The sequence below is a fragment of the Thalassophryne amazonica genome, chromosome 3 (genome assembly GCF_902500255.1).
Source record: "Thalassophryne amazonica chromosome 3, fThaAma1.1, whole genome shotgun sequence".
In the NCBI taxonomy this organism is placed as follows: domain Eukaryota; kingdom Metazoa; phylum Chordata; class Actinopteri; order Batrachoidiformes; family Batrachoididae; genus Thalassophryne; species Thalassophryne amazonica.
The window spans coordinates 4,176,957-4,203,184 of NC_047105.1; the positions used below are offsets into that span (position 1 = coordinate 4,176,957).

The 26,228-nt window shown below is 43.0% G+C and overlaps 2 protein-coding genes across 5 annotated transcripts in view; both read left to right on the forward strand.

Annotated features, from left to right (window-relative positions):
* rbbp5 (retinoblastoma binding protein 5) overlaps window positions 1-2,732 on the forward strand; it is a 52,636-nt gene extending 49,904 nt beyond the window's left edge. The window contains exons 13-14 of one of the 3 annotated variants that reach the window (XM_034164740.1): window positions 560-778; window positions 2,500-2,732. In XM_034164740.1, coding sequence (XP_034020631.1) covers window positions 560-778; window positions 2,500-2,552 — 272 coding nt within the window. In that variant the 3' untranslated portion in view covers window positions 2,553-2,732. Of the gene's footprint in view, window positions 1-559; window positions 1,182-2,499 lie in introns of those variants that run through there. The other 2 variants (XM_034164748.1, XM_034164732.1) reach the window with 2 other exon arrangements.
* Window positions 2,733-16,641: 13,909 nt separating this feature from the next.
* Window positions 16,642-26,228, forward strand: part of ippk (inositol 1,3,4,5,6-pentakisphosphate 2-kinase) — a 56,763-nt gene continuing 47,176 nt past the window's right edge. Inside the window, exon 1 of one of the 2 annotated variants that reach the window (XM_034164800.1) lies at window positions 16,642-16,820. In XM_034164800.1, coding sequence (XP_034020691.1) covers window positions 16,740-16,820 — 81 coding nt within the window. In that variant the 5' untranslated portion in view covers window positions 16,642-16,739. The remainder of the gene's footprint in view (window positions 16,821-26,228) is intronic. The other variant, XM_034164791.1, reaches the window with a different exon arrangement.

The window sequence follows — 26,228 nt, forward strand, 5'->3', positions numbered from 1 at the left end:
GCGTCATGTCGCTACTCTCTCTAAACAAGGCACTCTGGAGAGATGCCAGTCTGACTCATGTTCCCCAGCTGAGGGTGGTACGGTACCCATTTACAGCTGGGTGATCAGAGACCATGTTTTGCAGGATTTGAACCCGGTCCACTTAGTGACGGGCCGGCTGAGGTCTCAGTTGTTTAAAAAAAACAAACCAACCCAGAACACCTTTGTTAGTTTTAAGTTCTGAACGTTCCAGAGTTGCAGTTGAGTTACGCTGAGTTAGACTTGCAGATGCTCAGTAGACCAGCTGACTTGGCTAGCTGGTGCGCGACTTGCTGAAAAGTGGACTTTGATGATGTTTAGTAAACAGTTAGTGAAGAATTTAACCTAACGAGATAACCGAGCGCGATGGTTAGTGCTGACACAGCAGCCGCGTTGGCGTGTTGTGAAGATTCGTGTCGTCCTGCGACATACTTGAAGAAGTCGGTGTTGATTAGGACTTCAGATGTGTGGACTAAAGTATCGTCTTTTGTTAAATGCTTGAGCTGACCTTTGACCCCGAGTCTCTTCTCTCACCCCTCAGAGGTGCACCCCCTTCTGGGTGTGAAGGGCGAAGGAAAGTCCAAGAAGAAGACCGCAGGCCGGCCCAAAGGCTCCAAAGGTAAAGACAAAGACTTCCCCTTCAGGCCCAAGCCCTACAGGGGTGAGCGGCCCTCCTACCCCATGGAGGCCCTGACCAGCTCGGGCCCGGGAGGAGGAGGAGGAGGGATGAAGGGCAGGGCAGAGGGGGGCCTGGCCACAGGTAAGCATGCCCTGCCCCTGCTACTGAATGTGGGAGCTCTGTGCGTCCTCTGCTAGTCTGACAGCCAAAGCTCCTCCCACCTCTGTACTGCTCGCACACGCCCACTGCCGGCCCCTCACTCCAAACAGCCAATCACAGAGAGCGAAGCTCTTCACACTGCAGAGCCACAGTCTGAGTGTCGGTGACCCACAGTCTGTCACTGTGGTTCTGGTACCACCGGCCCAAGCCTGGATCGGAACCACGGTTCAGTCAGGAGGTCTGTCTCTGAAATGGCTTTTATGAACCTGGTGTGACACTGTGAGATGTTCCTGACTTCCTCAAAATGTTCCTACAGTCATACAGGGACTTAAACTCATCATTCACGTCTTGTGTGTACTGGTTGGGGCTCTCTTGTTTTATGACATCATTACTTTAATGTCCGCGTTAGAATTTGCAGTGTGACATTTGATTTACTGCCGTCATTTCACTGTGTCTTCACACGCTACGAATGTGATGATCTTGTTTCACTGTCACTGGTTTTCTCATTAGGGGGCGCCACAGCAGGTCAGTCGTTTCCATCTCTCCCTGTCCTCTGTGTCTTCTTCTGTCTCACCAACCACCTGCATGTCCTCCCTCAGCACATCCATAAACCTCCTCTTTGTCCTCCCTCTTCTCCTCCTGCCTGGTGGCTCCATCCTCAGCATCCCTCTCTCTATATACCCTGGCTCCCTCCTCTGTACATGTCCAAACTATCTAAATCTCACCTCTCTGACTTTGTCTCCAAACCGTCCCACCTGAGCTGTCCCTCTGATATCATCACAACTCCTTCAGCTCCTGTCTTTTTGTTAGTGCTGCCGTCTCTAAGCTGTCCAATGTAGCTGGTCTCACTATTGTCTTGTAGACTTTCCCCTTCTCTCTTGCTGATATTCTTCGGTCACAAATCACTCCTGCCATCTTTCTCCACCCACTCCACCCTGCCTGCACTCTCTTCTTCACCTCTCTACCACACTCTCCATTACTTTGGACAGTTGACCCCAAGTATTTAAACTAATCTACTTTCACTCCAAAGCATATCTCCACCTCTCCAGACTAGACTCAACCTGCTGTCTACTCTCACTACAGACCACAGTGTCATCTGCAAACATCATAGTCCATGGGGACTCCTGTCTGATCTCACCAGTCAACCTGTCCATCACCATTGCGAACAAGGAAGGACTCAGAGTTGATCCTTGATAAATTTTCAGTAACCCGTCACTGTGACCTCAGACTGTGGCTTTGTGTGTGCTGAGGCACCGCCTCCCATCAGTGCCGCTGGACTCTGGCTGGTTGGTACGTGTCGATGTCATGGCTAAGGATGGATGTGGCTAACAGTGGGAGGGTGCAGCTTGCCTGCCTGTGGACTAGCTGGTTAATCTAGATCTGCTTCCTGCTTGGCCTTTGACCCTCCTGCTCCCACTCCCGCCTCGCTCCCTGGGCTTTTTGTGTTGTATGGATCGATGTCTTCCTGTTTCTTCTGTGTGTGTCTGTGTGAGAATGCAGCAAAGTACCAGAACCACCTCCGGGAGGAAGTTGGTAACAGACATTGGCACATTGTGTGCTCGTAACCTCGGCTCTGTCCCTGGGTGTACACAGACTAGCTGGACCAGTTTTGGGACTTAGCTGAAGCTGTTTGACTATAAATCAGTGAGGTTTTCCCATGATGCTTTGAGTCTTTTGAGTGACAGTGTGTTTGTTCCCTGCAGGCGGTCTGATCGCGCAGTCGTACAAACAGCATGACATTGGAGGGATGGACTAAGTCCTGCTGTTGACCAAAGAGACACAAACCTTTGTGGTTATGTACAGACTGACTGACAGCAGCTTTTTCCAATCAGAGTGCAGCACCGACGGCGTTTCCATCTCGTCTCTGTGGGATTGTGTATAGAGTGTATGTGTTGGTTGTTTTTATACACATTAAAATGTTATTTCTAAACATTTATTCTGTGCTTCTCTTCTCAAAAAACAAAAACGTCCAGGCCCACGCGGGTTCCACATTCAGGCACTTGTGCACAAGGACCCGCTGTGAGTTTGTTTTAGACTCTGTGACACACGTCACGGGGCGTGATGTGTAAATGTCACATACATTTCAGTATTATGTGTGGAGTTACAGCTGAATTAAACTAGAGGGCGCAATCCCGCCAGGTACAGAGTGGTCCGCCACAAACAAAGACGTAATCAGTAATCAATGGGAAGTTCCTAAATGAATGATTTTAAACGGCACAGTTACAACCAAATAATACTGATTTATACTAACACAATGCTAATCTGACAATCCACCAAACACGTGTTTGGGTTCCATTGTTTTCTCTGCTGTAGGGAAGATTTAATTCCGTGTTATTTTATTATTTTTAGTTGGGCGGTGCAGTCGGTGCAGTCTTATTTGAGGGAGGGCACTAAAGGGGTAAAATATGACACATATGATGTAATTTCTCTACTTCTGGGGACAGAAACACTGCACTTTCTCTGAGTTTTTGGGCAAATTACATGCAAACTGTGAAAATGCAAAGAGAAAGGATGCGGTGGAAAAATGGACGTGTTGCGGTTTGTTTATGACCCGGAGCTCAAACGTGTCGAGGCGGTTTTGCAGGTAAGAGAACGCAGCTACTCTGGTTAGCTGTGTAGGCAAACATTTACCGACACAATGTCTGACATTCGCCTCGTCTTCCCTTCTCCATTGGGAACCGAAAAAACTGCACTTTCCCTGACTGCATCTGTGATGGCAGCTGAAAACAAAACTACACCATTTTTCCATGTGAAGTTATGTTGTGTATATATTGCGCAATGGCAGTGGTGGGCACAGATCCACTAACTGCTAATTAGTGAAGCTAACATTTTTGTTAGTGGATTTGCTTTTCAGCTAACTTTGAAAACCACCAGTGGGCCAATTAGCTTCCACTAAATTTAATTCTGATACTTTTCAGTCCGCTAACATTTTTTTGCTGGCGTAGTGAGTAAAGCTGAACAGTCAGAAACATCTGTAAAACCTAAAATCCTACATGGTAGTTCCTGTCGTGTGCTTTGCAATAAACAGACCACTGTGAGAAGCTTAGTCCTCCTGGGGTAAAAGGGGGCGGACTGGCCAACTGCTGGGCAGGAGACATGAAGCGCAAAGCACCGTTCACTCATGGTTTCATTTCAAATTAATTCCGGAAATGCATATAACACTGCCATCTACTGGAAGGGAGTGTAAATAGACCAACATACTTGTGAATCTCAAACGCAGTTTTACGCTCAGAATGTCTCAATATAAGTGGATCACCGATCGCATGCATTGTAAAAACCAACACACAAGTTACAGTAACTTTGCAGGGGGTGTCAAAATTGGCATGTTTTTTTTTTTATTTCAGTTTCACGACAGTAAAGTACCACAGTTCGCCCCATAATCCCTTGCACACCACATTGTTGGTGCAGTCAAAAGAACACTAAGAAACTACATCACGAGAATTGCAAATGAACATTATACTACCAACATGTAACTTTTATGCCTTTCATAACATTTATAGGACACTGCTGCATGAGACCCTGAAAACTTGCTAAAACAAATATTCTGTGCCTGCTACATTATCTTGCGTGGAACTTCATAAACACAAACCGAGTTTCAGACATTTTATATATATTACTCTGGAACAAACAGTGCTGTAAAGGACAGTAAGCAGGACGTTAAATAGCAAACTTCAGTTTCCTCCAGAACAACTTGAACAGGAAGCGATCGCAGCTCACAGCAATTCCCCACCCCCTGTAAATAATGGTGAAACAATCTGAGCTTCTCGCGGGTTTACATAAAACAAACACAATGACAACGTCTATAAACCCAGATCATATATTCACAAGAGTTTTAGGCACAATATACAAAGAGTTTTTTGTTCGGATGACGTTAATGCTGTTGTTCATGTGCAGTGAAGCGGTTAAACTGCAGCCTGATCAGACAATCTTAATGCAAACTCTGTAATTTTGTGACATTTGCAGGATTTGAAACCTCAATACCACACACAAATCACAGTCCGTCTATTTACACTCACATCCAGTAGATGGCAGTGTCCTCAGCATTTTAATGGGGGGGGGAGTGATGAGAGTAGCTTATTTGAATTTTCCCATAATGCCTTTTAGAATATGTGTCTAACACTCAAACATTCAATATTAGTGCATTACTTTAAAACCAAAACATATAGCTGATATTTTCACTTTGTACACTCAACAAAAATATAAACGCAACACTTTTGGTTTTGCTCCCATTTCGTATGAGATGAACTCAAAGATCTAAAACTTTTTCCACATACACAATATCACCATTTCCCTCAAATATTGTTCACAAACCAGTCTAAATCTGTGATAGTGAGCACTTCTCCTTTGCTGAGATAATCCATCCCACCTCACAGGTGTGCCATATCAAGATGCTGATTAGACACCATGATTACTGCACAGGTGTGCCTTAGACTGTCCACAATAAAAGGCCACTCTGAAAGGTGCAGTTTTATCACACAGCACAATGCCACAGATGTCGCAAGATTTGAGGGAGCGTGGAATTGGCATGCTGACAGCAGGAATGTCAACTAGAGCTGTTGCTCGTGTATTGAATGTTCATTTCTCTACCAATAAGCCGTCTCCAAAGGCGTTTCAGAGAATTTGGCAGTACATCCAACCAGCCTCACAACCGCAGACCACGTGTAACCACACCAGCCCAGGACCTCCACATCCAGCATGTTCACCTCCAAGATCATCTGAGACCAGCCACTCGGACAGCTGCTGAAACAATCGGTTTGCATAACCAAAGAATTTCTGCACAAACTGTCAGAAATTGTCTCAGGTCATCTGCATGCTCGTCGTCCTCATCGGGGTCTCGACCTGACTCCAGTTCGTCGTCGTAACTGACTTGAGTGGGCAAATGCTCACATTCGCTGGTGTTTGGCACGTTGGAGAGGTGTTCTCTTCATGGATGAATCCCGGTTCACACTGTTCAGGGCAGATGGCAGACAGTGTGTGTGGCGTCGTGTGGGTGAGTGGTTTTCTGATGTCAGTGTTGTGGATCGAGTGGCCCATGGTGGCGGTGGGGTTATGGTATGGGCAGGCGTCTGTTATGGACGAAGAACACAGGTGCATTTTATTGATGGCATTTTGAATGCACAGAGATACCGTGACGAGATCCTGAGGCCCATTGTTGTGCCATACATCCAAGAACATCACCTCATGTTGCAGCAGGATAATGCACGGCCCCATGTTGCAAGGATCTGTACACAATTCTTGGAAGCTGAAACTGTCCCAGTTCTTGCATGGCCGGCATACTCACCGGACATGTCACCCATTGAGCATGTTTGGGATGCTCTGGACCGGCGTATACGACAGCGTGTACCAGTTCCTGCCAATATCCAGCAACTTCGCACAGCCATTGAAGAGGAGTGGACCAACATTCCACAGGCCACAATTGACAACCTGATCAACTCTATGCGAAGGAGATGTGTTGCAATGCATGAGGCGAATGGTAGTCACACCAGATACTGACTGGTATCCCCCCCAATAAAACAAAACTGCACCTTTCAGAGTGGCCTTTTATTGTGGCCAGTCTAAGGCACACCTGTGCACTAATCATGGTGTCTAATCAGCATCTTGATATGGCACACCTGTGAGGTGGGATGGATTATCTCAGCAAAGGAGAAGTGCTCACTATCACAGATTTAGACTGGTTTGTGAACAATATTTGAGGGAAATGGTGATATTGTGTATGTGGAAAAAGTTTTAGATCTTTGAGTTCATCTCATACGAAATGGGAGCAAAACCAAAAGTGTTGCGTTTATATTTTTGTTGAGTGTAAAAACAACAGAGGTAGCATTAATTTCGATAAGTTGCCCAGAATTAGTTTGTTTAAAATTTTAAACACAAGTCAAAACTGCCTTGCTGTGCATGACTCCTGTGACACGTCTGCAAGATTATGGTTGTGAAAATAATTTTTTTTTTCTCTCTCTCTGGTTACCAGGTCTCTTTTTGCTGTTCTTAGATGGAAGCACTGGCTTGCTGTTGTTTGTGATTGCCTTTGAATTTTCTCAGACGTATCAGTAGCTGCCAGTGTTTTTGAGTCAATACTAAAAGTTATCGGTTTAGCTTTTAGCTGTAACGTCCGCTAATTTGGGGGGGGGTATTGGTTTAGGTCTATAAAAGGTAACTTTTCAGTTAGTGGATTAATGGGTATCAAAGCTAACTTTTTGGTTAGCTGTGCCCAACACTGCGCAATGGAAACGGCTGTCCCCATAAGTGGTCAAGTCCTGCGATATGACGCAGGGTTCAAATGGGAGTACACTGCCCTATTGTGTGCCTTTTTGTTTCATATTGTGAAATTGTCTCAAAGAACGTAAACTTGCAAAGTGAAATATGTTAAAACATTTGAACAATTTTTCTTTAATCGATAAACCAGTGTGACTTCGACAGCTGGCTTTATCACCGGTGTTGCAGACCGAACGCCCCCCCCTAAAAATCAGTCTGCCTGCCTTCACTGGACGTGTCATTTCAGACCACAGCAGCACATCTGAGACGGTCTCTTCACCCAAAGTGATCAAATAGATTAATGTGATTATTAACCATCAGATGACAAAGTAAAACTTCTTAAGTCATTCTAAAGTCAGTTTTAACTTTTGCTAATATTTTATAGTCCGAATTTAAAAGCGAGATTAGCCTATAGGACCTGCACTCTAAGGGTTTTTGTTTATTTTTTTCCTTTTCTGGGAGTAGTATTATACAAGCTTGATTTAAACACACGATTTAATCACACAAGTTAACATGACAGGATAATTTGTTATCAGTAAAAAAAAAAAAACGAGTTCACGAGTGAGGGGACGATGGAGCATGAGATTGGCCGGAGAATCGGTGCAGCAGGGGCGGTGTTGCATTCGCTCTACTGTACTGTTGTAGAGAAAAGGGAGCTGAGCCAAAAGGTGAAGCTCTCGATCTACTGGTCAATCTTCATTCCTACTCTCACCTGTGGTCATGAGTGTTGAGTCATGACCGAAAGAACTAGATCACGGGTACAAACGGCCGAAATGGGCTTCCTCAGGAGGGTGGCTGGTGTCTCCCTTAGAGATAGGGTGAGAAGTTCAGTCACCCGTGGGGAGCTCGGACTAGAGTCGCTGCTCCATCACGTTGAAAGGAGCCAACTGAAGTGTTTCGGACATCTGGTAAGGATGCCTCCTGGGCGCCTCCCAAGGGAGATGTTCCAGGCACGTCCATCTGGGAGGAGACCCCGGGGAAGACCCAGGACTAGGTGGAGAGATTATATCTCCACACTGGCCTGGGAAGACCTCGGATCCGCCCATTCAGAGATGGTCAATGTGGCCCGGGAAAGGGAAGTCTGGGGTCCCCTGCTGGAGCTGTTGCCCCCGTGACCCGACCCTGGAAAAGTGGTTGAAGATGAGTGATGAGTGAGTGTAAAAAAAATAGTCTATTCTTGTAGGTTTGATGAGCATTTGAAAAAAAGGTGTACTGTCTGTCTTACGGGTGTAAAAAACAAAAAAAAAAACAAAATGCCAGATATCTGAAATGCCAGGGTTGAAGAAGGAGTAAAAGGAACCCTTTTGTTTCTCAATATGGCAACACCCCGAGCCTTCCCTGTAAAAGTGGGATGAAAAAGCTGCTCCACCCAGCCAGACTTCAAATGAGCATTATCTGCACTTTTTAGATGAGTTTCTTGAATAAAGGCTATACTAGCACCTCATCTTTTTGAAATGAGTGAGAACCTTCTTTCTTTTAACAGGATGGTTCAAGCCTTTAACATTCCAGGTGACTAAATCAACCGAAGTAGCTATTGCAATCATATATCAAAAAAATATAATAAATTGGAAAACACACCAAAACTGTGTCCATTATCTGTAATATTGACTGACTGCTCAAATAAAAGTAAAAAAAACATAACATGTTTGTCTCATAATGTTAACAGTAGAATACAAAAACCCTCCCGTGAACCCTCTGAACCCCCAGGTGACACTAGCTGTTTGAACAACCAGCACACCTACCCTCTCTAGCTGAAATACTTCTGTAACTATCCTGCCTCAAGCTCCTTAAGGCTGCATAATAACAAGGTAAAATGAACACCACCAGCAATGTTAAACCAGTTAACCCTGTCATTCAGAATATGTGCAAGTACTTACAATGACACGCCAAAAACATGGCTATATATTTGTAGGTTAGGTGATTAGCATAGGTAACGATATACCCCTATAACAATCATCAAAAATAGTCACACGCTTCACCCACTTCAAAACAGTTCAGTCTGTCATGGTATCTTCCACAAACCTTTCTGCCTCAGCCACAGAGCCAAACGTGAGGCGCACGCCATCAGCTTTAGTGATGTGTAGCCATGCCGGGTAATGGAGCGAAGGTTTCAGACCCATCTTGTACAAGTCTGACATTACCAAACTGTACTCTGTCCGTTGGGTGACCACCTCGGGGCTGTAGTCTTCATAAATCCGGAATGGTTTGTCCATATACTTCAGGTCGCATCTCCTCCTGGCCTCTCATATCAGCAGCTCCTTATTTTGGTAGCGGTGGACGCTAAACCCTCAATACCCTCTTGTAAACCAAAAAAGCAGGCGTTACACCGTCTGTTCCTTGACTCAATATCTGATAGCTTAGCCTTTAGCTTCTTATTAGCAGCCCGTAGTGACTCACAGCTATCCTCCACTTTAGCAAGGCGCTCATGAAGGGTTTCCACATTTTCTTCCAGAGATTCCAGGCGCTCTCCATGCCTGTCCGATGCCTTCTGAAGTCCGTCCAGTTTTTTTAATCATCGAAAAAGCTGTGTTTTAGCTCTGCCAATAAAGCCATTCTGTGTTAGGCTAGCAATGCTGTTATGTTAGCTTTGCTAACATTAGCAGGAGCGTTAGCAGACTCAAACGCCGCTGTTTTCTTACTCAACTTGGCAGACTTAGGCGGCATGTCGGGATATTTAGTGTTCAAAACACTTAAAACATCACCAAAAACATTGGCCTTGAAAGATAAAGCATGACTACCTCATGCTCACCAAACTGGAAGTACGAGTTCCACATTTCAATAGTAGTCTCTTGTGCTCCATGCACTCGGGCTGTACACAGTTCCATGTATACAATGTCCAAATACGTAAGAAGCCAAGCCCGACATGAGCATGCGTTGGCTTCCACCTTGTGGCGACCAGTTTCTTGGCTGCTCTGAATCCAACCAGCAGGGCACGGCGATCAGTCAGTGACAGCCCAAGGGAAGATAGATCATTGAAAATGAATATGACGGGTGATAATGGAACAATAAGCCCAAACAATTTAGAAAGATTGGAGGCTACCATCACCCAGAACACAGACACTGGAGGGCAGTCCCAAATCATGTGATAGAAGGTTCCAATAGCGTTCAGAGAACATAGTTTACAGTGGGGGTCAGAAATGAGCTTCATGGAGCAAAGCTTTCTTGGTGTCATATAAGTTCTGTGGACAAAATTAAAGTGGAACTGCTGGTGATCTGGGCTTCTAGAGGCCAACAATATGCTAGACCAGACTTCCCTCCAATTATAATCTGCCAAGGGTCTATATGCATGTTCAGAAATAAACCAATATATTTTGGGAACTAGGCGTCTCGCGCTTCTAGCACTGCGTATGATCTAATCTAATCAGTGGTGCCAAAAGTACACACATTTGTTACTTAAGTAGAAGTATAGATACTGCAGTTTAAAAACACTCTGGTAAAAGTTGAAGTATCAACTTGACCTCTTTACTCAAGTAAAAGTGAAAAAGTATGTGCTCCAAAACCTACTTAAAGTATAAAAGTATAAAGTAACCTTTAAAAAAAAAAAAAAAAAGGTAGATGCCACTATATGAATTGAAAGCTTAATTTAAAATCTGATTCGTTCTACATGTGGCCCAAGACCCCAAACCCAAAATTACCCCCCAACACCACCTGCATGAAAATGTTTCAATTCTAGAAGCTCTGAAATGCAATCTGGGACTATTCCAGACAATAAACTGCAGTGAGTGCAGCATCCATTTAGTGAAGGAAAAAAAAACAACAAAAAAAAACAACACAACTTTTCCTTATTCAGATTCATTCCAGTAGTATTCTGCTCTTACAAGGATGCAGCAGTTTTCTAGTTTGTCAGATAGTTCTGGAGGAAATCACTGAATAAATTAACACACTGAAAATATGGTTTGACCAAAACAAACTGTCATTAAATAAGACAGGGATGAAGTGGAGGTGTAAGTCACTAGGTGTTCACATTAAACACTTATTTATGTATGTATTTATTTATGTATGTTCATTGTTAGTTGCTTTTATATTTTCTGTTGTGTTTCTATTCAGGTTCTTTTTGCCTCTTTCTCTAAAATTGTATATAATAATCATTAGATTATTGATATATAAACAAAAATAAATTTAAGAAATATTACAATTTGAAAACAAATGCACCCGAACGTGATGAGAGCTGCAATTGCTTAATGCTAAGTTTTAACATTGAAAACGCCATAGACATGCTAACGCGTTAGCGTCGCTCCCGTTTTTAAGTTATAAAATACATCTATCACCTGTTTCAGAAGACCATAACAGGTCGGTTTAACGTAGAAAAGGTAAATAATACTCACAGAAGTATGCTCTTTAGGATTTTAGCGGGGGAAAATTAAGCGAAAGAAAGAAAGAAAGAATAAACGAAGCAATAGGTCGAAGCATTCAATCTGCGAACTACTGCTTCGATTGGTTCACGGTTCAAAGCAAAGCCGCGCTGCAGAAAAGTTGATTACAGGCGCACATGACGTGAAATATATATATATATATATATATAAATATTAAACTGAAGCCAAGAGTAACGAGGCTGTTTGTTTTAAAAATGTAAGGAATAGAAAGTACAGATACTTGTGTGAAAATGTAATGAGTAGAAGTCAGAAGTAGGCAGAAAAATAAGTAAAGGAGTAAAGTACAGATACCTAAAAAGTGTACTTAAGTACAGTAACGAAGTATTTGTACTTCGTTACTTGACACCTCTGAATCTAATGGATGTGGTGTAAGCAGAGATGGAATCTTGCAAGCCCTCAAGACAGATCTCAGCTGCAGACAGAAAAAAAAGGAAGAACGTCGGATGTCAAATTGGGTACACAAGTCTGGAAAAGTGTGCAAACCTTCATCACAAAATATATCTCCCAACATACATACATATAGTATGGGATGTCGGCCTATCAACAGTTTGGGCTTATTAAATATAGGTGAACAAGGATGCCACTCAGAAGAAAACCCACTCATCTTCTCTATAGCCCCCCAAACTGTAATCATCTGGCAAATTACTGGGCCAAATGCTTCTCTGCATTGTGCTAAAGGGACATTGGAGTACAGCAAGTTTTGAAGGGTATATGGATGTACAAAACTCTCCTCCATGGCACAACAGGACACTGGAGCGTTAGCCTCAAACCAGGCTGTTAATGGTCTGAGAGTAAAGGCCCAGTAATAAAACTTAAAGGTTGGCAGAGATTGTCCACCTGCCAGTCTATCACGTTGCATTGTAGTGAGCTTTACAAGAGGGCGTTTGCCCTGCCAAACAAATTTAGTCACTGCACCCTGAAGTTTGTTCCAGTACTGAGTTGGTGGTGGGAGAGGAAGCATTGAGCTTACAAAATTAACCCTTGGGAGAATATTGATTTTAATTATAGAGACTTGGCTGTGTAGAGAATTGGGAAGTGAAGCCCATCTGAAGTAATTGTATTGAGGGTGTTCTCAAAATTATATTTAGCAGTCGTGCTAACTGATGGAAAGATCTCGACGCCCAAATAAGTGAAATGTTTGACCACTGGGATGTTCGCAGGGACAGGTGTGCTCAAAAATAACAAGTATTCGAGGGATAGATTGGGTTGCATTATCCACATACAGTAACAGATCATCAGCATACAACAAAATGTGATGATATGTTCCATTGATCGAGATTGGAGACAAAAGAGGAGATGATTGAATCGTCTGAGCTAGTGGCTCGAGTGAAAGCACAAACAGCAGAGGGCTTAAGGGGCAGCCCTGCCTGGACCCCCGAGCAATCTCAAAAAGAGTAGAGTAGGTCTTCCTGGTGTCAACCATCGCAGTAGGGTTCAAATATAACACCTTGATCATGTTGATCAAAAAAAGAACCAAAACCCACAGCCTCCAGCACCGACCACAAGAAAGGCCATTCCAGTCTATCAAAGCCCTTCATTGCATCTAGTGATAGAATTGCCGCAGGGGAGGCCAGGTTGCGTGCTCCCTCCAAAATATGCAGAAGCCTACTTACATTGTCAGAAGCTCGTCTAGTTTTTATAAAACCTGTCTGGTCACAATGCACCAGCTTCGCCATGTAGCCCCGAAGACGATGGGCTAACACTTTAGCATAAATCTTTATGTCTGCATTAAGGTCGATAGCTATTAAGGTCGATAGCTAGCACATTCCACTGGATCCTTGCCCTTTTCAAAAGCAGGGAGATCAGTGCTATGTTCAGTGAGCCCTCCTGTATTGAGTACTGAATCATATCATAAAGTAAGGTAAAACTCCGGGGGAATACCATCCAGACCTGGCGATTTTCCCTTATGCATCTCCCCTAGCGTTTGCCTGATCTCCTCCCAGGTGATAGGTGCATCCAGTGCTTCAGAATCGCTTTTTGCAAGTTGAACCAAACCTCCGTTAATTAGATATCTGTTATAGACAGGCTTATCCCGGACTGTTTCAGAGCTGTACAGTTCTTTATAAAACGTTCTAAAAGTAGACTCAACGCCCACCGGATCAGTCAAAACTACCCCCTCTTTTGATTTGATGCTAAAAATATCCGAGAAGTGTTCACTAGTCCTAAGCCTCAGCGCCAACAAGTGACTAGGCCTTGCAGCATGAAAATAATATTCTGCCTAGTTCATTGAATAAGAAATTCAGATCTCTGTTAAAGAATTGAGTTGATTTCTTTTTTAACTAACTTCTTTTGAAGGGCGACTGAGTCAGTGTATGTGTGCTGGAGGGCAGCATAGTGTGACTCCAGGGTCTGGGGTCTAGCAGCACGGTTCTTGCTGAGGTTAGAGGCAAAGAGAGTCGTGTAGCTTCTCACATAGTCCTTCGCCGCATTCCAGAGTGTCCTAGGATCAGCCACCGATCCCTTATTAAATGTCAGAAACTCCCGAAAGCCAGATTCAAACTGTAATTTGTCAGCTTTGTTGTTTAATAGCAAAGTGTAAAAACACCATCTCGGAGCTTTAGAAGGAGCGACCTCATGAAGGCGGAGCAAAAAAAACAGGTTGGACCACGTGACTGGAATGTGAACTGTGTTTGTAACATTTTGGAATAAATCTTTAGAAGCAAATAAATAATCTATTCTTGAAAACGACCTGTACCTGGCTGAAAAAAAGAATAGTCTTTTACAGAGGGGTTCAGTAAACGCCAGAGATCAGTCACCCCATTTGGTTCATCTCAACGCCTCAGATGTGAGTCACTGGTCTCTAGTCTCCGTCCCAACCGACCTGTCAATATTATTGTCCCACACTGCATTAAAATCTGCTCCTAATAGTCGACAGAAATCTGTTTCAGTGAGAAATCTGAGTCAAATGTATTTGGTGCGTAAACAGATTCCAGTGTTAAACTACTTCCCTCCATTCTGATTTTAGCAACCGCAGGCCGCCCCTCTGGATCTGACCATGAACCCACCAAATCAAACTTCAAACTGCCTTTACAAATGACCATCACTCCCTCAGTCTTTGTAGAGGCTGAAGAAGAAGCGATTGAGGGGTAAAAACTTGTTTGCAAAGCGCCGGATGTCTTTACTTAAAAGGTGTGACTCCTGTACCAACGCAAAATCAACCTTTTTACCAAAGAAGTGCAAAATCAGCTCACATTTTTTTAACTCGTCATGGTTCCCATCTGTCCAATCAGCGTAGAGCAGGTGGTGCGTCACTGCAGACTGGCTGCAGGGATTGTTTGGATAAGGTGTCAATCACACAGGCTGTCAAGATAGATGAACACGAATAATACAGGAAGTACTAAAGTATAAAATTAAAAGTTCAAGCCTGATGAAGTTTAAATTGTTAATGACTCAGCGTTTACGTTAAAAACTCACTTGTTTTTAACTCAGCTGTCAGATTTGGCATCAGAATAGTTAATTTTATGTATTTCTTGTACATTATTAATCTGACAATTGTGGCGAGGAAAATGACTGCTTGGTTGATTCCCGGACAAATTACAGTGTCAGAATATAAAAATAAAAGATTTGATATGATTTAGACCACTGTGTGTGTGTGTGTGTGTGTGTGTGTTGTCCACTTAATACTCACACAGGTTGTTAGTGATTCTTAAAAACTATTAAAATAAAAAATCATCATGCTAACTGTGTGATTGTTGTGTTTTAATTACATATGTAAAGACTGTGATGCTGAGAGAAGATCTGGGAGCCGGTGTTGGAACCAGATCCACTATATGACAGAACCGTCTGGGGTTCTGGACAGCAACCATCCAGGCAGACAACCAGCCAGTCTCCACCTCTCCAAAGTAACCATTCATCTGCTGCAACCAGGTAAAATGTGGGCATGTCCATAACGTTCTCCATTCTCTGAGGTCCTCCACACTGAGACACCTGTGTCCTGGAAACTCACCACATGGACTAAATGTGGTGTCTGATGTTCCCTCACAATGACAGTGATCCTCCTCATCTGAGTCTCACTAAGTAACCATTCATTGGACACAAAGTCATTCCAGCAGGACCCAAAGATCTTCCACAGAGACCTGGGACATAAGACATCCAGTCCTCACCTTAGGTCACTGGTTAGGGACCAAATATGACAACCAGTCAGTACAAAAAGGAAGCACAAGGACCCTAAAGATTTGGACCTTTGTTCACCTGAAAAGATATCAGCATCACCAAACACCTCTCACCTTTGACCTCAGGACTCCATAAAATCTTCCCAGGCATCTCTGGATCTCAAAAGCCGAAGACCCAGAGACATGAACGTCCCTGCTAAGATCAGTGAACGTCTTTACAAGTTCAACACTTTAGCCACAAACACACACTTATGATGGACGAGTCCAGGAAGTCACTGAAAGTCTGGATCTTAGTCTGGAATCTCAAGTGCTACAATCAGAGTATCTACTGATCCCGCAAAGATTACAGCATCATCCACAAACTCAACGTCAGTAAACCTATCCACGCCAACAAAGACAACCACATCACTGGTTTCCACCATCATAGTCGTCAACACTCACTTGTATCCAAGTCGTGGTTCTGTGGCAGGATCTCTTGGGGCTCAATTATTGTTGTTTGGGTGGATGACGGTGTCTGGTGTGGCTGTTCAAACCCAGGGCAGAGCGAAAGAGATGCAGACAATTTTTGCAGGGAAGGGTGGGTGATGAGCGGAGAAGGAGAAGCCGTTCGTTGCGTTGTTCTCTTGGCCTCTGTCTCGCGATGTCGTTCATGTGCCATACGGTCTGTTATCTGAAAGATGGTTTCCACAACACTAAGTTCCGCACTAAGTTCCAGTCTGTGCAAGTATTGAAGAGTGTGGGACCCAGAACACACCCCTGAGGAACACCAGGGAAGAAGTCTGCTTCCACTCTGCTTTTGACAGCACTCACAGCAGCTGTAGGCTGGTTATGATGACTGAAGATGATGAATTCTCAGGATGTTGCAGAGAGCAGCTCGATCAACCACATCACATGCTTTATGAAAATCGACAGGCTGCAAAAACATCGTGTTCAATGAGTCCTTGCAGAACTCAAGATGCTGAGAGGCAAAATAATACTTTGGGGAAAAAAAACTCCTGAATTTTAAATGAGTGTTCAATCGCAGTTTGCTAGATGTGGTTTGGCGGCTGCAGGAATGACTTTTATTTTGAAGCCCGGATGCTATGTGTAGGACGCGTGGTTGAGCTTGACGACAGTCACTCCTGTTATATTAGCTCAGAGGCGCCGCTCGGTTATCCGTAGTACCGCCGCCGGAAGTCGGCCTCTGGACCGTAGTTGGAAGCTGCCGTTATGGAACTGGACAAAGTGGACGAGAGTGAGTGGAAATATCACGGAGAGGGAAACAAGAGCCTGGTGCTGTCACACATCCAGGTGGGTCTGCTAACAGGCTAACGCTAACGGAGCGGAATGCGGCCGCGAATTCAGCTTCAGCTTCGCCATCACGCCTTCTGCGTTACGTGTTTCTGTCTGCGTCACAGCAGCTTCACGCCGCGGCTCACACCGACGACACAACGTGTGATTTTGGTTCTACGTGAAGACGGTTGTAGTAGCCTGTGAGTGGCGCTCGGTTAGCCGGTGTTACGACACTTCCTGTGGCCCGTCACATCGTGTGACATCAGCAGGAACTTCAGTTCGTACAGGACCGCTGCTCCGTGACACGCTATTTACGCTTTATTAGACTTTATTTGCACGTTACTAGACTTTATTACACTTAGACGTGTTGTTACAATACTGAGTATTTACATTTTGCAATGTCACAACCACATTTGATTTTGTAACTCAAAACGTCTTCACTGTACAGATCGACATGATAAAGGAAAAACACTTATTTCCGTTGAGGTCCAAACAAAAACCCAAAAGCAATAGAATACAAGATAAATGTACATTTATAGCAATGTTTTAACATTTGAAACAAGTACGAGGCACGTAGTTACTAGAAACGCTAAAATTTGTTGTATAACATTGAAAAATTGGTAAATTATAAAAATTGCCTTTTAAAAATAAATATAAATACACGCTAGTCAGTCGTTAAAAATTAATTAATAAGTACTTAAAGGGTTAAGGTCCTCTTCAGGGGTTTATATAATAAAAAAGGTAAAATATTACAGGTTGACTAATTAGAATGATCACTATGGTAACGGAGCTTGTAGATTCCTGTTAATATTATTTTTTTATTAAAATCTCCAGTGTTTGGAAACTCAAATCTGTTTTACAGAGAGTCATTTAAAGTGTTTTCTGTGTAAATGATTGTCAAACTGGCTTTGAGGGGTTTTGGTGTTTTTCCATCATCACTGAGCAGGATGATGTGTTCAGGGACACGCCTGGTCCTGTAACACAGTGTGGGAACACCTCATTCTCAGCAGCATGAGTCCGGTCATGTTGAGCCAACAGGCACACAAACGTCAGTCGTAGTCTGAAGAATGTCTGAACCGGTCTGTTTCTTTCCTGCTCCCAATAAAATCTGTTTGTCAGCTGCTGAGTAATAACAGACAGTTACTTTGTCAGTGTGAGAACATTATGATACTGCCGAAATTAGAGTTAAAAAATTTAAATTAAACATGCCTGTACTTCATTGTGGGGAGCAGGAGGCACAGAATTTGCATCAGAATTTTGGCTCTCTGTTGGGACTGTTTACACAGAGACTGCTACCTGCTGCTTTGGACTTGAACTAACAGTCTTTTTCAAGACTTTTTTACTTTTTTACCTTTTTAATTTTTTTTTTTTTAAACTTTTTTACTGTGCTCCAACGCCTAAGGAAGACCTCTAACGGTCGAAACATCGCGACGGAGCACTTTTATCAGCTAACTTTCATTAGCGTTGGCAGGCTAACTAGCTTGCTAACGCTTTCGTTTTTATTTTTTAATTTTTTTAATTTTTTTATTTTTATTTTATTTTAGCACCGTTGTCGTGCCTTCGCTGTTGTCGTGCATTGCCTGTGCTGCTTCATGGCCTGTTTGGTGCCTTGATTGGGGCACTCCTTCTGCTGAATCACCTCTGGATTATTTGCACATTATTCACTTTGTGTGTTTTTGGGAATCCGCTGGCTTAGCGCAGCTACTAGCTCTTAGCCGATTTAGCATGGCGGCTTCTCCTGTCTCTCCCGTACTTTTCTGCTCTGGGTGTGAAATGTTTAGTTATTCCTCGGCCTCCTTTAGCAGTAACGGTACTTGTAATAAGTGCAGCTTATTCGTAGCTTTGGAGGCCAGGCTGGGCGAATTGGAGGCTCGGCTCCGCACCGTGGAAAATTCTACAGCTAGCCAGGCCCCTGTAGTCGGTGCGGACCAAGGTAGCTTAGCCGCCGTTAGTTCCCCCCTGGCAGATCCCGTGCAGTCGGGAAAGCAGGCTGACTGGGTGACTGTGAGGAGGAAGCGTAGCCCTAAACAGAAGCCCCGTGTACACCGTCAACCCGTTCACATCTCTAACCGTTTTTCCCCACTCGACGATACACTCGCCGAGGATCAAACTCTGGTTATTGGCGACTCTGTTTTGAGAAATGTGAAGTTAGCGACACCAGCAACCATTGTCAATTGTCTTCCGGGGGCCAGAGCAGGCGACATCGAAGGACATTTGAAATTGCTGGCTAAGGCTAAGCGTAAATTTGGTAAGATTGTAATTCACGTCGGCAGTAATGACACTTGGTTACGCCAATCGGAGGTCACTAAAATTAACATTAAATCGGTGTGTAACTTTGCAAAAACAATGTCGGACTCTGTTGTTTTCTCTGGGCCCCTCCCCAATCCGACCGGGAGTGACATGTTTAGCCGCATGTTCTCCTTGAATTGCTGGCTGTCTGAGTGGTGTCCAAAAAATGAGGTGGGCTTCATTGATAATTGGCAAAGCTTCTGGGGAAAACCTGGTCTTGTTAGGAGAGACGGCATCCGTCCCACTTTAGAGGGAGCAGCTCTCATTTCTAGAAATCTGGCCAATTTTTTTGGATCCTCCAAACTGTGACTGTCTAGCGTTGGGACCAGGAGGCAGAGCTGTGGTCTTATACACCTCTCTGCAGCTTCTCTCCCCCTGCCATCCCCTCATTACCCCATCCCCGTAGAGACGGTGCCTGCTCCCAGACCACCAATAACTAGCAAAAATCTATTTAAGCATAAAAATTCAAAAAGAAAAAATAATATAGCACCTTCAATTGCACCACAGACTAAAACAGTTAAATGTGGTCTATTAAACATTAGGTCTCTTTCTTCTAAGTCCCTGTTGGTAAATGATATAATAATTGATCAACGTATTGATTTATTCTGCCTAACAGAAACTTGGTTACAGCAGGATGAATATGTTAGTTTAAATGAGTCAACACCCCCGAGTCACACTAACTGTCAGAATGCTCGTAGCACGGGCCGGGGCAGAGGATTAGCAGCAATCTTCCATTCCAGCTTATTAATTAATCAAAGACCCAGACAGAGCTTTAATTCATTTGAAAGCTTGTCTCTTAGTCTTGTCCATCCAAATTGGAAGTCCCAAAAACCAGTTTTCTTTATTATCTATCGTCCACCTGGTCGTTACTGTGAGTTTCTCTGTGAATTTTCAGACCTTTTGTCTGACTTAGTGCTTAGCTCAGATAAGATAATTATAGTGGGCGATTTTAACATCCACACAGATGCTGAGAATGACAGCCTCAACACTGCATTTAATCTATTATTAGACTCTATCGGCTTTGCTCAAAAAGTAAATGAGTCCACCCACCACTTTAATCATATTTTAGATCTTGTTCTGACTTATGGTATGGAAATAGAAGACTTAACAGTATTCCCTGAAAACTCCCTTCTGTCTGATCATTTTTTAATAACATTTACATTTACCCTGATGGACTACCCTGCAGTGGGGAATAAGTTTCATTACACTAGAAGTCTTTCAGAAAGCGCTGTAACTAGGTTTAAGGATATGATTCCTTCTTTATGTTCTCTAATGTCATATACCAACACAGAACAGAGTAGCTACCTAAACTCTGTAAGGGAGTTAGAGTATCTCGTCAATAGTTTTACATCCTCATTGAAGACAACTTTGGATGCTGTAGTTCCTCTGAAAAAGAGAGCTTTAAATCAGAAGTGTCTGACTCCGTGGTATAACTCACAAACTCGTAGCTTAAAGCAGATAACCCGTAAGTTGGAGAGGAAATGGCGTCTCACTAATTTAGAAGATCTTCACTTAGCCTGGAAAAAGAGTTTGTTGCTCTATAAGAAAGCCCTCCGTGAAGCTAGGACATCTTTCTACTCATCACTAATTGAAGAAAATAAGAACAACCCCAGGTTTCTTTTCAGCACTGTAGCCAGGCTGACAAAGAGTCAGAGCTCTATTGAGCTGAGTATTCCATTAACTTTAACTAGTAATGACTTCATGACTTTCTTTGCTAACAAAATTTTAACTATTAGAGAAAAAATTACTCATAACCATCCCAAAGATGTATCGTTATCTTTGGCTGCTTTCAGTGATGCCGGTATTTGGTTAGACTCTTTCTCTCCGATTGTTCTGTCTGAGTTATTTTCATTAGTTACTTCATCCAAACCATCAACATGTTTATTAGACCCCATTCCTGCCAGGCTGCTCAAGGAAGTCCTACCATTATTTAATGCTTCAATCTTAAATATGATCAATCTATCTTTGTTAGTTGGTTATGTACCACAGGCCTTTAAGGTGGCAGTAATTAAACCATTACTTAAAAAGTCATCACTTGACCCAGCTATCTTAGCTAATTATAGGCCAATCTCCAACCTTCCTTTTCTCTCAAAGATTCTTGAGAGGGTAGTTGTAAAACAGCTAACTGATCACCTGCAGAGGAATGGTCTATTTGAAGAGTTTCAGTCAGGTTTTAGAATTCATCATAGTACAGAAACAGCATTAGTGAAGGTTACAAATGATCTTCTTATGGCTTCGGACAGTGGACTTATCTCTGTGTTTGTTCTGTTGGACCTCAGTGCTGCTTTTGATACTGTTGACCATAAAATTTTATTACAGAGATTAGAGCATGTCATAGGTATTAAAGGCACTGCGCTGCGGTGAATCATATTTGTCTAATAGATTACAGTTTGTTCATGTAAATGGGGAATCTTCTTCACAGACTAAAGTTAATTATGGAGTTCCACAAGGTTCTGTGCTAGGACCAATTTTATTCACTTTATACATGCTTCCCTTGGGCAGTATTATTAGACGGTATTGCTTAAATTTTCATTGTTACGCAGATGATACCCAGCTTTATCTATCCATGAAGCCAGAGGATACACACCAATTAGCTAAACTGCAGGATTGTCTTACAGACATAAAGACATGGATGACCTCTAATTTCCTGCTTTTAAACTCAGATAAAACTGAAGTTATTGTACTTGGCCCCACAAATCTTAGAAGCATGGTGTCTAACCAGATCGTTACTCTGGATGGCATTTCCCTGATCTCTAGTAATACTGTGAGAAATCTTGGAGTTATTTTTGATCAGGATATGTCATTCAAAGCGCATATTAAACAAATATGTAGGACTGCCTTTTTGCATTTACGCAATATCTCTAAAATCAGAAAGGTCTTGTCTCAGAGTGATGCTGAAAAACTAATTCATGCATTTATTTCCTCTAGGCTGGACTATTGTAATTCATTATTATCAGGTTGTCCTAAAAGCTCCCTAAAAAGCCTTCAGTTGGTTCAGAATGCTGCAGCTAGAGTACTGACGGGGACTAGCAGGAGAGAGCATATCTCACCCGTGTTGGCCTCTCTTCATTGGCTTCCTGTTAATTCTAGAATAGAATTTAAAATTCTTCTTCTTACTTATAAGGTTTTGAATAATCAGGTCCCATCTTATCTTAGGGACCTCGTAGTACCATATTGCCCCATTAGAGCGCTTCGCTCTCAGACTGCGGGCTTACTTGTAGTTCCTAGGGTTTGTAAGAGTAGAATGGGAGGCAGAGCCTTCAGCTTTCAGGCTCCTCTCCTGTGGAACCAGCTCCCAATTCAGATCAGGGAGACAGATACCCTCTCTACTTTTAAGATTAGGCTTAAAACTTTCCTTTTCGCTAAGGCTTATAGTTAGGGCTGGATCGGGTGACCCTGGACCATCCCTTGGTTATGTTGCTTTAGACGTAGACTGTGGGGGGGTTCCCATGATGCACTGTTTCTTTCTCTTTTTGCTCCGTATGCATCACTCTGCATTTAATCATTAGTGATTGATCTCTGCCCCCCTTCTCGGCATGTCTTTTTCCTGGTTCTTTCCCTCAGCCCCAACCAGTCTCAGCAGAAGACTGCCCCTCCCTGAGCCTGGTTCTGCTGGAGGTTTCTTCCTGTTAAAAGGGAGTTTTTCCTTCCCACTGTGGCCAAGTGCTTGCTCATAGGGGGTCGTTTTGACCGTTGGGGTTTTTCATAATTATTGTATGGCCTTGCCTTGCAGTATGGAGCGCCTTGGGGCAACTGTTTGTTGTGATTTGGCGCTATATAAGAAAAAAGTTGATTGAAAGTTGATTGATTGATGGCATTTCCGACCACGTCACGGTCAGGTATCAGATTCCAACCAAAGGAATGCAGCCATCGTTAGCAACAGACAACAGCTTTAGGACTCCATGAACGTCTGTGGGTCGTGTCTACGATACGGCGTGAAGAACGTGACAACCTACATAATACGAGGTCTGTTAGAAAAGTATCCGACCTTTTTATTTTTTTGCAAAAACCATATGGATTTGAATCACGTGTGATTGCATCAGCCAAGCTTGAACCTTCGTGCGCATGCGTGAGTTTTTTCACGCCTGTCGGTTGCGTCATTCGCCTGTGAGCAGGCTTTGTGTGAGCAGTGGTCCACCCCTCTCGTCGGATTTTTATTGCGAATAAAATGTGCGTCAGGACGGAGCCGGATGGCGCAAAGCAATGCCATGATGAAGCCTCACAGGACATGTTCTGGCATGTCCAGCTCATACACAATTTCTCGGATAGTCACACGACTGAAAAGCCACCGAAAGCCGTATGAAAGCCATCTGAAAGCTGTCCTGTGAGACCAACACGGAGGTGGTTTTGTCCCGTGCCATGAGCGGCTCCGTGGTGCATCCCTCCTCTTCTCTTTCCATGACAAAAACTCCTGTAACAGTGGAATGTGCTGAAAAAGTGCTGATGTCCACGTCTTCTGCCATTTTTGTGGAAGTCAGACGACGTCCCGGATCAACAAAGCCTTCACATTGGAAATGATCTGGTTGATTCAGTGGGGTTTCAGCCTGTCGATCGGCGCTTGGAGTGCGCCGCGCTCTCAGCAGCTGTTGGCCGTCTTTAAACCGGCTGGAGCACTCCTTAATCTGTGTAATCCCCATAAAATCGTCCCTGAAAGCCATCTGAATTTTCCGAATGGCGTCCACCTGGAGGTCTCTCACAGTTTCTGGAAAAATTTGATGCAGCAAAGCTCCAAATTGTTCAGACATTTTATTCGCACATCGGCATCAATTTGACCAGTTAACACTCAGCCTAGGCTTGTGTGTCATACATCACACTGACAAAGTGAGGAACCTTGGGGTAATTTTTGATCCTTCGTTGTCCTTCTCCATATTAGAAATATTACTAGGACTGCTTTCTTCCACCTGCGAAATATAGTGAAGATTCGTCCCATCCTGTCTATGGCTGATGCTGAGACCCTGATCCATGCGTTCATCTCTTCTAGATTGGACTACTGCAGTGTTCTATTTTCTGGTTTACCGCAGTCCAGCATTAGGACTCCATCTGGTTCAAAATGCTGCAGCCAGACTTTTGACATGAAGCAGAAAGTTTGACCACATTACACCCATTTTGACGTCTCTTCCTTGGCTTCCTGTCCCAGTGAGATCAGATTTTAAGGTTCTGCTACTAACCTATAAAATTATTCATGGACTGGCACCTCCCTACCTAGCTGACCTAATTAAACCTTACGTACCGGCCCGGGCTTTACGTTCTCAGGGTGCAGGACTACTTTGTGTCCCTAAGGTGAATAAGAAGTCTGTGGGTCACAGAGCTTTATCTTATTGTGTCCCTGTTCTGTGGAATGATCTCCCTGCATCAATAAAACAATCAGATTCTGTGGAGACTTTCAAGTCCAGACTTAAGATACACTTATTTTCCCTTTCATATGGCTAGCATACTGGTGCAGTTTTGTTTTACGCTTTTTACTCTTTTAATTCATTTTATTAGTAATTGAAGTGGGCCGCGGCCTCAACGTCACCTAAATTCTGGGTCTTTTAGTGAAGCTTAGGGCTAGTGGCCGGCGATCACCTTAATATTTCTTCTGTTTTTCTTGTTGATTAATGCTGGCAAATTATACAGTATTTTTTGTCTTTCTGATGCCTGATTCTGTTTTTTCTCTGTTTAAGGTGCAGCTCCATCCAGAGATGGGAGTTGTGTTTGTGTTGGCGATCCTCCTGTCCTGTGCACCAACAGCTTTTCTTGTATATTCATCCGTGAATTGTTCTGTAATTTATGTCTGTATCATGGCCCAAGCAGAGGGTCACCCCTTTGAGTCTGGTCTGCTTGAGGTTTCTTCCTCAGAGGGAGTTTTTCCTTACCACTGTTGCTCTGGGGGTTGGTAAGGTTAGACCTTACCTGTGTGAAGCGCCTTGAGGCAACTCTGTTGTGATTTGGCACTATATAAATGAAATAAATAAAATAAATAAATAAATTGAAATTCATGCAGAAATGAAGTGTGTCATTTCTTTTTACATTTGATTCAACTTTACTGTTTTTCTTTTTCAAAATAAGGCTTATAATATGAAAGAGTTCATGGCCCACACCATACAACTTGGCAAGCTGAAATGATTATGGATGATAAAGATCTGTTCATGTTACTCATACACCAAGAATTACATTTATTCACCTGCAGGTGGTACTCTAATACAGAAAAATGAATTTTGACTTTCAACTTCCACACTGCCTCAGTCAACAGTCAAACAGCCAATCAAAAACTCATCTGTTCCCACATTCTGTTCAGTGTACTGAATCTTTCTACTGCTTCATTTTTATGCATAATTGTATCAAATGGAAAACTTAATTTTTTAACCACTGCTTTGGTCGCAAGTGTCATCTGTAACACAACTTGCACATACATTCAATGAACACGCACATGTTTATATTATTAAGATGATTAAGTCCAAAAAACATAAAACATGGGCCAATGACACAGAAAAATGAAGAAAAAAGCTCTCTGCCAAATTTCATAATAGTCGGTCACAAGTGGGGAAGTAACAACCTGAAATTAGATCCATCGAAAAGTTTGAAATTCATATCTCAACAACTTATCCATTGAAGACCAGTACTGATCAAAGAATTTCCTAGATTTTTCAGTATGAATAGCTTTAAATTACACAGACTGGGCACTGCAGATGCAATATTTTTTTGAGAGTCCTCGTGGAGAAGTGTAGTGAAGGCCAGAAGGACCTGCATTGTTTGGTTGTGGATTTAAAGAACGCTTATGACAGAGTACCAGGAGTAAAGGTGTGGTATTCTATGAGGATGACTGGTGGAGCAGAGAAGTGCATGAGGGAGGTGCAGAATACAGTAGTGTTCAGAATAATAGTGCTATGTGACTAAAAACATTAATCCAGGTTTTGAGTATATTTCTTATTGTTACATAGCCTTAAGAGTGTGCATATCATAAATGCTCGGTCTTGTTGGATTTGGGAGAATCTACTGAATCTACTGGTACCTTGTTTTCCAGGCCCTTCCCTTATTTGATCAAACTTTGGAAACATGAAGGCTTTCATCTGTCAAATAAAGCTTTAATGTGTCAGTAGCTACACAGGCAGAAGCAGCTCTTTTTATTGGAAAACTTTGACAGAGTTTTTGTTCTTT